The sequence below is a fragment of the Galeopterus variegatus genome, unplaced genomic scaffold (genome assembly GCF_000696425.1).
Source record: "Galeopterus variegatus unplaced genomic scaffold, G_variegatus-3.0.2 Scaffold158, whole genome shotgun sequence".
NCBI lineage: Eukaryota > Metazoa > Chordata > Mammalia > Dermoptera > Cynocephalidae > Galeopterus > Galeopterus variegatus.
In genome coordinates this window covers 134,180-146,068 of record NW_007726269.1, presented here as the reverse complement: position 1 = coordinate 146,068, position 11,889 = coordinate 134,180, and the positions used below count along the sequence as shown (strand labels likewise).

The following is an 11,889-nucleotide window of genomic DNA, read 5'->3' as shown; positions in this document are numbered from 1 at the left end:
AAAAAAAAACCAAAAAAAAAAAAAAAAAAAAAAAGAAATTTAGAAAGTTCTAACATAGTAAATATTTAAAGTTTTTTATGAAAGTAACAAGGGAGAAGGTATTAAAAGTCAAGTTGAATAGTGATAATTGCTAGACTCCTGGTGGATAGAACAGGAGTTGTTCTTTTGGTGATGGTGTTCTCTTTTGTTTCATTTGGGGAATTATATACACCAAACATATATTCAAAAATTCAAAGGAATTTTTTTAGTCAAGTTTTATTATAACATAAATTATAATAAATACCCATGATAGTAAAACAGTTGAAATAAACCTTAAAGCCATACTGACCTCCTTATTTTACAGTTGAATCTGAGTCCAGAGAAAAAGACTTGCTCATTGTACCATAACTAAGAATTAGTAGACCTAAGGAATTTAAACTCTTATTTCTATAATGTTTTGCTTCCATGAAAGGTAAATAAATGGCAAAATTGTTTCACTGTGTTTCTCTCTGCATCTAAATGTGATAATAGTTTGATGTTTTTATATTCTAAATGTGTTTTTTAACTTTTTATAGGAGAACTATGGCTTTGATAAAATCGAGGTGCGAGACAATGGTGAGGGCATCAAAGCTGTTGATGCACCTGTAATGGCGATGAAGTACTACACCTCAAAAATAAGTAGTCATGAAGATCTTGAAAATTTGACAACTTACGGTTTTCGTGGAGAAGCCTTGGGGTCAATTTGTTGTGTAGCTGAGGTAGGGTAATTTATATTGACTATTTTAGTGATTTCATAATCTCAGAATATTAGAATTAAGAGAAAATTTACATAGTATTTGGCAAAACATGGTTTTAAGTTTTTATTTTTATTATGGTGAAATGTCCGTATCAAAAATTTACTATTTTAACCATATTTAAGTATGCAATTCGGTAACATTAAATACATTCACATTGTTGTGCATCCATCACAACCATTCATCTCCAGGATTTTTTATCATCCCAAACTGGATCTCTGTGCCCATTAAATAATAAATCCCTGTTCCCTTTTTCCCCCATCCCTTGCTAATCGCTATTCTACTTTCTGTCTCAATGCTTTTGACTATTTTAGGTTCTAAATGGAATCATGCAGTGTATGTCCTTTTGTATCAGGTTTATTTCACTTAGCATAATGTCTCCAAGGTTCATCTGTGTCATAATATGTATCAGAAATTCCTTCCTTTTTAAGGCTGGATAATATTCCATTGTGTGTGTATTCCACATTTTATTTATCTATTCATCCGCCAATAGACACTTGAGTTGCTTCCACCTTTTGGCATGTGAATAACATTGCTATAAACGTGGGTGTACAAATACCTGTTTGAGTCTCTGCTTTCACTTCTTTTGGGTATATACCCAGAAGACACAGTGGGTTTGCTGTGTAATATAGCAGTTCTGTGTTTAATTTTTTTTAAGAACAGTAAAGTGTGTTTTGCAGTGTTAATATTTATGGGAGGAAAAGTTGGTTTAGTGGCACATTGGCTTGGAAAAAATTATTAAAAAATTAGACAGATACTTAGCTATAGTACAACTCAGAACCTTTGCTGTACTAAAGCATATTGTGAATCGCTAAGGGTGGTGATTTATAGTAGGTACAGTTCCCTATACCTACCTGAACATGAAACCCTTTTATTGAGAGGTATATCACTATGTTTGTTTGTTCTGTGGAACACACTTTGAAAATACCATGGTAGTCAGTACAGATAATGAGGTTGTGCTCTAGACACGTGCATTGACTTGGCCTAAACCCTAGGTGCAGACTGGATCCTAAAACTTTACTCTTTCAGCTGCTGGTTAGGTGCTTGCAATGTCTATAAACCCCTGAGTTCAGTGCCTGGCACACTTAATTCCATAATACCAATTATAATGCACTGACTGTGCTCCAGATTTTTGTCACCAACTAGTCTGTGGCAAAGCCTATTTAGAACCTTGAGCTCTTCCTTTCCATGTATCTCATTTATGTTTGATTACATGACTGTACTAGTTTCTTTGTGCTATACCATTACTGTGCGGGTGTTGGGCTGTGTTTTATTGTGTGACAGTATCTGTGTGCCAGTGAGTGACAAGGTGATTGTGAGGGTCTCTAGCTGTTGAACTTTGCCCAGTGGCCATGTAATCTTTCATCTGTACTTAGGCTGGCAGACCCTATTTAGGTGAGAATGTTCAGATGCAGTAAAATGATAGGACTTTATACATACTATATAGGAAAAGTGGCATGGACATGAAATATTGTTGCTATCTCTTCTTCTGGTCTTTGGACATCCTTTAGTAGCTCAGTCTTCTCAGAAATGATGTATTCTCTAGGCTCATTGTGGTCGTCCCTCTGCCCTTGAAGTGCTGGGATAGTGTAGGTTTTCTCAGTTTTTGGTGGATATGGTCCTAGCTCTTACTCTTTGACTTTAGGAATTTGTAAAATGACGTTCTAAGTAGACCAGGAAACTTGTAGGTGAAGTTAAGGGAGATTTTGCTATTGGAGGATAGAGGACTAGTGGCCCTTGCTTGTTAAAATCCAGATGTTCAGACATCATTAAAGGAGGAAATCCTTAACTGGCATTTCTGTGTTTTCCTTCAAGGTGTATATAACCTTTCAGAGCTGAAATTGGTCATAATCAGCTTTGAGTGCTAGGTGGCAGCACTATACTTAGTCTTTGTAAATGTGTTGTACATGAGCCATATAGTTTATCCAAATCTTCACTGTAGTTCTGATTTTAGACGGCACTTTTGCAAGTCTTTGTCCATTGGTCACTCTATCTTGTTTCTTCATTTGATTATTTAAACTAACTTGATATCCAAGTTTATCATTTTGTCTTTCATTTTTGAAGCATTCTAATGGCCTTGAGTATAAATAGTTAAAATAATTTTGCTCATCAAAATTACAAAAAAGTTGTCAAAGTATCACAATAATAGAAAACTGTAAACTTTGAAAAAAAATTACATTTGCAGTTTACACATTGTAATACAAAGCATTTGTTTATCTTAGAAAATACTAACATAGCATTTTATGGAAGCCTCTTTCTTGTAAACCTTTGGAAAAACCGTACATAGATATATGTATGTTTGTGTGTGTGCATACACACATGCAAACAGCACAATTTTCACATATATACACTCTAGATAACAATACAGATCATAATCAGCACCCCAGAAGGTTCCTTTACACCCCCTCCCAGACTCCTCCTAGGTAACCACTGTTCTGACCTCTGTTAACACAGGTTAGTAGTTCTACCTGTTCTTGAACTTGATGTAAATGGAATCTTACAGCAGGTATTATTTTGCCACAGACAGAGTTTTTGATGATAATTTAAGTTTGATTGTACCTGAAAGCTAAAGGAAATACAGAACTGGAAGGGACCCTACCCTGGTAGCACCACTCACATCACCCACTTCAGGACCAAACACTCATTCTTCAGCTGTCTTTGGTGACTGAATGCTCACAGCTGATCTCCCTCTGGAGATTGCCTTCACCTCAGCTGAAGAGAGCTACTTTATCCAGGTCATGCAGGACAACCTGCATCCAATGACTGGTTGATGAGGGATCGTAAAGGCCTGGTCCAACTTCAGGACCACTGTGCCCTGTCCCCATAGGTTATCATCTCAGAGCAGTCCCTGATAAACTTCCTGCTCATTTATCTCCATCTGAGTCTGCTTCATGGGTAAGCCAATCTATAATGTAGGTCTTCTGTGATTTAGTCTCTTTAAATTACTGATGAAGAAACTGGGGTCTTGTGAAGCCAAATGCCAGGTCTTCTGCCCCAACTTCAAAACATAATTGCTGATATCAGTCAACTAATATTTCGTTGTCTGCTGTTTGCAGGGTGCTGTACTAGGTGGTTTATTTCAGAGGAACTATGCACACTGAAGTAAATGGAAGATGAAAGTTGTGACCTATTCAGGGACACACAGTGTGTCCATTGCAAAGCCAGGAATTCAGTTCCAATTTCATGCCTCTGAGTACTGAGTTCTCCACAGTAGGTCATGCTGCTTTCTTAGTAGGTATTTATAAGTTTAAAAATACCTCCATATTGAAATAATAAATATACCCAGGCCTGCAGGGTAAGCTCAATAGATAAGTAACTACTAACAACTTGACTACTAATAAGTGGTCAAGTTGAAACTTTTGTGGAAGGACTGAATAGTATTTCAGAAATACAGAAAACAATATACATTTGTTAAAGTCTATTACATTTTAAAGTAAATGTTATTCAGGAAGACTTAATGAGTGCTTTTTGGGGAAAAATGTTCACTTTTTAAACTTAATATTCTCCAGCATTCAAAGAATTGAGGTTTCATGTATAGAAGTTGCATATTTATTTTTAAAAGCTTTGGTTTATTTTGAAACTTTTTACATAGAGATTGCAGTTACTTATAAAAATTAGTGATTTGGTTATTATATCTACCAGACTAATTGATGCAAATAATTTTAAAGCCATATATTTGTAAGCCATACCAGGCTCAATAGATTGATAATATGTAATTGGGATATACTTTTGTCACACTGTTAAGCTGCCATCACCCAAAATTCCAGTTGTTGAAATTAGTTTTCATTAGATTATTTTAAAGATGTTAATAATTTTAGTTACAAAAGGAAAAATTAAGTTAGACTTTCACCAAAATTAGCTGGTGAAATCTAAAATACATCTAATTCTGTATTCTTTGTATACTTAAAAAGAATGAGTAGTTTTCCTAATTTGTCAATTATAAAATAACTTTCACTCTCAGACTTAAAAACAGTCTAAAGGAGTAAAGCATTCTTTTTTTATATCGACAGAGTCAACTATTTGTATTTAAAAATGGAATTACTTCTCCCATAATCTGTGATGAATGTAAGTGTATCAGTGACTGACAGAAATTGACCAATACGGTTTTCTTTAAAATCATATTAGCAAACATAACTTCTCTTCAAATTTACTGTTGTTTGTAGAGCAATGATTTTGAGATATTTGTCATTCTTCCATGTTAGATTCCTGCTACTAATTACTAAGCCATAGGGACTAGAATGAACTAGAGATAGTGAAAATCCTGTTTTGACTTGTTCATAAAAACCTATATAAAGGCTATTTTTATATATTATTCCTATCACATAATAAAATGCATATAATAAAATATTTTATTCCTTTCCAGATTGCTATTTTATATGAGTGTATGTTATATTATAGATGATCTTTTTCCCTCCAAAGAAATGTTTAAGAAACTCATGAAAGCTTTTTGAACTGGATTTTAAATGGAGGTTAAATTACACCTTGATTTTAGGAGGAACAGTTTTGTTTTGCTTTCTTAAAATCGGAACAGATTCCAAAGTAGGAATCAGAAGCCTAATTCTAAATCCTGAGTGTTTGAGTAGGAGACTTGGCCAAAGGCATAAAACAAGCTCACTTTTCTGAGATTCTTTTTTTTTTTTCCCATCTATAAAGTGAGGTTAATGATTTGAGGGTCAAATAAAATAATACATATTAAAGTATTTTGAATGTTGTCATGTGCCATATAGATGAATGTTATTTATGCTTGAACTTGAATGTCAGAAGTAGTATGCAGCTGTATCAAATAGGTAATGAAGTCATCAGACTTAGATTCCCTTGTTTGCAAGCAGTATTTCACTTCAGCGTTCATGCTCAACTTTGTGCAGCTTCTTCACATTTTTGAGAAATCCTTTCTAAAATTTATCACCCATTCGTAGGTAAACTCCTTTTAATTCTTACCAAAGGTCTTCATTCTATAGCATAAGCTTATTTTTTTCTCTTGTTTTTCCCATAGAAGTATCAGAGTAATTGCTAGGTGTCCTCTGCACTCATATTTATTGATTTATCCATTCAACATTTTAAAAGTGGTTACAGTGTGCTCGGTGTTATTCTGACCTATCAAGTTCCTTATACATAAGATAATACAGGATCTGTAGGTTTGTGTTTGTTTTATATCACGTTAAGCCTCCATGACTTCAAGGGGCAGAATGAGGAGCTAATTCATCCTGTTTTGAAGATGGAAGTTGGGACTCCTTTCCTTGTGGGCCCACATAGCTGTTAAAGGGTAAGGGGAAGCCCCTAACATCATTTTGATGGTTCTAAGCCAACCGTATGATTCCTGACTCATTTTCCACAGTGTAGCGTGCCTGCTATGTCCTTTATAGCTATGGTGGTAGCCATCAGAATTTTTGAAGCAGTTGGAATATTCTGCTTTCTAATTGTAGCTTCTCCACAGGTCATAGAACTCTGTTGACAGGAGAAAAGCCAGGGTCAGGATCTCCCTGTTGCTGGTCTCTCCTTGGTGGAGTGTTTGGGACCAGGTTCTAAAGTCAGAGTACTTGTATTAGTGTACAACTATGCTCAGGCAGGCAGGCATACTCACATGCAGAAAGAAAAAGACATTTCAGTCATTCAGGCAAAAGCCCACATTTCACTTTAAGAAGAATGGTCTTTATGATTTGTTTTCAGACTCATATTTCTTTGCCAAAGTGATCATCCAAAAGTCAGCACCTCCCCCCCAAAAAACTCAAAAGGCTTTATGTTATATTAATAATTTAAATGAATTTTTGCATGAAAAGCCAGGATATATCGTCAGTTTTTAGTTACTGTTTATCTAAGCATTGAGGAAAAACCGTGCTTATCTCAAGTTTAAATGCTTTTGTGTAATTTTAATTCTGCAATAATACTATAATTTCTTGAAATTCAGTAACTGGACCAGAGTTTGTTTTTAATAACTGATAGCTAACATTTACCTGCAAAGTACTCTAAGGACTCCTAAAACTTCTCCTTTTAAAATATTGGTTTTCTTTATCTCTTCTGTTGACATCACTAGATTCACTCACTGCCACAATTTCTCAATGTCTCTAGTAAGAAGAGACAAATTACTGGTGAGTAATAGTTTATAATTTTGGAGACGCTCCTGATGGTGGAGTTACTGCAGGTTCGAAGGCTAGCTGCTGCAAAGCTAACTCATTCTGAACCTGTGCCTGGTCCAAAAGAGGTTTCCTGCCCAGGAATACAGGGTCATATGATGAAATGAACTCTTGAAATACAATTCCTTCCTCTGAGGAACAAACTGTATTTCATGAATTTGTGAAACATGCTTATGTGTGTTATCCTTTGCTGTCTTTAGCCATGAATTTGCAAAGCATTTTCTATCTAAATTTTTGTAGTACCCTGCAAATTATAACTTCAAAAAAAATTTATGTGGGAAAATAACATGTTCTGTTTTTTACTTTAACATGAATGTTATGTTGTGTGCACTAAGGTCCTATTTTGCCTTTTAGCACTTCAGCTTATTTATCTAGACTGAAGTATGTTTACTATTCACTAATATGTTTAAAGGATAAATAAGTTAGTATAAAATGTTTTGAAATGGTTAAAGCAAAATCCCATGTAACCTTATAAGGTATTAGCATCATCTTCATCTTATCATCACCCTCTCCTTAAAGATGATAGTGTAGTCATTTATTCAGGACCATCTAGAAGCCATTGGCAGAGTTAGTACTGGAACTCAGAGTTCCAGGGCCGCCTTTGCTTAGTGAGGTCAGGTGGCTAGCTCTTTGGAGAATAGAAATAGAATTCAGTTGACCTTGGCATTTTGGAGAAGCGGTTAGTTAAATGTAGAATTGTTTTTAAAGGGACAATCATGGAGTAATTAAACAGAGGAAAGAAAATCTCTAGCAATTTCTGTCCTCTGTGTTTTGAACAAACTTTACTAGAGGAAAGACTCTATTAGACACATTAGAGTTGGGATGTAACAGGGAAGATTAAGATTAGTATCAGGAAAAAAGTTTTAAATTACAGAGCTTTTAAACATGGAATGTATTTTGGAAGAAGTAGAGCAGTCACTAGGACTACACAGAAGCTCACAATTTTTTTCATTTTAGGGTTAGCTTTCTTGGGAGGAATAGTTATCACAGAAATAGCAGCTTCACACAGTGCCCCTAGTAAGGGTTTTAGGTACATCATGCTCAGAGAGACTCTAACAGAATGTTCCAGCACTGTGAGCTAGAGAAGCCATATTTTTTGTGGTGGCTCTGGTATTCACTGCATGGTACCCACATGTTCCACAGAGCTATATAGCCTGTACTAGATCTACTTGGTTAGGACAGGATTATAGAAACATCGAATGTAGACCCAGCCAGACCCAGGTGAGTCCCCAGCAATGGAGCTGGATCTTTGTGGCTTCTAAATTTTCTAGATTTAGGATATTGAGCTCTGCTGAGTCCAAGACTGGCCAAGAAAGATTGCTCCCAATTTTGGATCATTATTGCTCACCAGGTGTGTGAGGAGAATACCCTCTTCCCAGTCCACCTTGCTTTCCTTGCCAACATCCCCACTCCCCACCTTTAGTTTTTTTCTGACAAAGGTATCATTTACTATTATACTTTCCTACTAATCTCACAAGATAGGTGCACAGAAAGTTGAGGATGAGGTTAGCCAAAAGAGTGCAGACATTCGTAAATTTATATCCTGTGGCTAACATCTGAGGAAATATATTCATGCTGAATGAAATCCTGTTGTGACTTATGTTTACATGTTTTAATGCTAAAGTTTTTTTTTTGTTGTTGTTGTTGCTGTTTTTTAAAAGATGACCGGTAAGGAGATCTTAACCCTTGACTTGGTGTTGTCAGCACCACGCTCTCCCAAGTGAGCTAATCGGCCATTCCTGACCACGCTCTCCCAAGTGAGCTAATCGGCCATTCCTGTATAGGGATCCAAACCTGTGGCCTTGGTGTTATCAGCACCACACTCTCCCAAATGAGCCACAGGCCGGCCCTCTAAAGTTTTTTTAATTAATAAAATATTAGCATTTAATGAGTTTAAACCTTGGATTTAAGAAAAAAAATTGTTCATAAATATATATGGGTATAACACATTTTTTGATTCATAAACTTAAAATACAGAAGTGCAGTTTTATGCAGAATATAAAAGAGGGAGGGAATGATCACTTTACAGAAGTATTTATTTACCAATGATTTTATGGAAATAGTCTGTTAAAAAAGCCATTTCCCCTAATGCAGTTGATGTATTTGCTTTTATAGATAATATATAATACACATAATACATATAATTCACATAGCCGTTTTAGGTATACTGGTTTGTATATGAGTGTTAAAAGAAAAATACTGGAAATAAAAATGAGTAATTTAAAACATAAAAAATATAAGCCAGCCTATTGCTTATTAGTGTGACTCTAAGGAATATTACAAGAGAAATTGTCAGAAGAATTTATTAAGTAAAGCTTCTTTCAGTATTAAGTAAATATGTGATAATTATTTCAAATCTAAGTCGATGATGAACCCATTGCAATATTTAAAGAGATAATTTTATTAGAGTTTTTTTCTTTTTATTTCCAGGTTTTAATTACAACAAGGACGGCTGCTGATAATTTTAGCACCCAGTATGTTTTAGATGGCAGTGGCCACATACTTTCTCAAAAACCTTCACATCTAGGTCAAGGTAAGAGAGTAGCTATGTAGCATTCTTTACATTTTCTGACTTGTTTGTTTAAAAAACAAAAAAGTTGCTGCTTGAATTCAAATGTATTGCTTTGGGTTTGGTCCTGATAAAGGCTGGTTAACTTACAAGTAAACACTCAGCCTTTATTCTAGTCACCAGGCTTTTAAATACTTAGAGTTGTTACCAAGGGGAACTATGTAAGACACTGAGAACAATTCCATGGATTAGTTACTCTTCTGTAAAAACCTTAAGAACATTTATTTTACTATTGCTGGATCACCAGTGTCTTTATATATAAGAATAATGTCTTATTTATTTTTTTAGCTTAAGTAATACAAATTTATTAATTCCTGGGATGGTGGTTATCCCCTCCCAACCTTGAGGTAGGGAACACTATAAGAAATCACTGAATATTTTATCAAAACACCTAAAACGTCGTTGTTTTGGTAACAGTGGTAATAAACAATTCCATAAGATATTATGATTAAAAAAATAATTTAAAATACATCTATTTATAGAAAATTTCAAACATATGCAAATAGATAGCATAATATAGTTATCACTCAGTTTCAGTAATTATCAACTCATTGCTGAAGTCCTTTCCTCTAATACCCTTACCCACTTCCTCCCCTTCTGTATTATTTTGTAGCAAATATATTAATAATCATTGCTACTTGTAATTTAGTTTCTTAGTGTTTTATACACTTATGTAATTTTATTACATTTTAATTGATATCTTATATTTTCAAGTTCTTCAGAAAACTGTTTACTTCTGAAGGAAAAAAGATCTCTTTAGTCTTGAGTTTTATGTATCTCTTTTAATCTTTGCTAATTTGGATGATTAAAGTTAAGAGAATGTTACAGATGTGGCCTCTTTAGAGTCATTTTCAAAATCATGATTAGATCTGAAGAGAGATTTGTTGGGTTTTTGTTTTTGTTTACCTATCTCCAATTTGTACTGTAACTTCATGTTTAATTTTGTGGTCCCTCATTGTAATTCTTCAAAGTACTGTATTTTTTTGTGTATGTGGTTTCTTCTCTCCAGTTTTAATGTTAAATTATTACATTTATTTTTTTCAAATGACTTCTGTCTTCATTGAAATTTGTTTTCTTGAATCTTAATACTGATACCAAATTCTCTCACTCTCTCTTATTTTATAAATCCTCAGCTTAGTTACTGGTTATTTTTGCTAATTAGGAATTAATATTTTTGTATTCAGATAGGGAAAAGAATTAATAAAAACTAAGAAAATACCAATTTTGTTCTCGTTTATTCAGTTAATGAAAATGAGTTCAAGTCTAATAGCTATTTATTTGATGTAAAATAATAAATATTGTACATATTTTAATTAAAAATAATAGATTGTAATTCTTTTTTTTTTTTTTTTTTTTCCTTTTTGTCTTTTTTCATGTCCGGCAATGGATCGCAACCCTCAGTGTCGAGCCCGTACCGGACCGGATAGATTGTAATTCTTTTACCATGTATTGAAGGCTAGGACAAAGAGAAGGCATTTTTTTTTTTTAATATGGTCCCTCTCCAGAAATGCTCTGACCCCCAGTTCCTGGGAGTTCAAATTAGGAAACCATTAGGAGGCATTTGAGTGGCTATCCAGTAGAGTACTTCGAAGTAATCTAGTCACCTTATAAAACTTAAAAGTATTTATTTTTATCTTAGTAGTAACCAGTCTAATCTGGATGGCCAGTGGCTCTGCATCACTCATACTTCTCATGCTTTTCTTTATTCATCTCCATGGGAACTATGAAATAACAATCCTTAGATATGGAATCTATCTGATCTTTGCCCTTTTGCTGATTGATTTTTCTTTTCCTGCTGACCTTAGTCTTCTACCTTTAGTAAGTGAGATCAGGTATGCATATTAAGGAATTTCTATATTCAATATATGAACCTTATTTTCTTTAGCTTATTTCTTTTATGTTATGAAGCGGCATAGTTGGTAAGTCAGTAGTTCCAAAACTAGTGCAGGTAATTGTCTTTCATAAGTCACTTTTTTTGCCTAATTACAGTTGATTGGTTAGGAAAATATAAAAAAAAAATCAAAGTTTTAGTTTCAAATTGCTCTATGTGGACAATATTATAGAAAACCACTAACACTTTCAAAAGCCTTTTACGTTTATATTGCCTTAGTGCTGATAGTTTTTGAGTGATTGAATCACAGACTCACATTTCACCAGCTGTCATTGAGCTTCCATTTAAATATTTTCTGTGTAAGATAAAACGACAGTTCAACCATCCGAATTTATACCTGTATAATGGGGCTCTTGTTGATTAATTTCTGCTGTGGTGTGAACATCTTTTCTTAACAGTTAGTCTTCAGATCATCTGATAGGATGACACCTGTACATAGCATAACTGTAGGTGCAGGAACAAAATCTTATGTAGGCTTTAGAAAGTTTGTTACCCCTTTTAAAAATGTTTAAAAATAGTTTACTG

At 34.3% G+C, this 11,889-nt stretch overlaps 1 protein-coding gene across 5 annotated transcripts in view; it reads left to right on the top strand.

Annotated features, from left to right (window-relative positions):
• PMS1 (PMS1 postmeiotic segregation increased 1 (S. cerevisiae)) overlaps positions 1–11,889 on the top strand; it is a 100,927-nt gene that overhangs the window by 9,254 nt on the left and 79,784 nt on the right. For all 5 annotated transcript variants that reach the window (XM_008593378.1, XM_008593370.1, XM_008593365.1 and 2 more), the window contains 2 exons: positions 555–737; positions 9,335–9,437. In XM_008593378.1, coding sequence (XP_008591600.1) covers positions 555–737; positions 9,335–9,437 — 286 coding nt within the window. The remainder of the gene's footprint in view (positions 1–554; positions 738–9,334; positions 9,438–11,889) is intronic.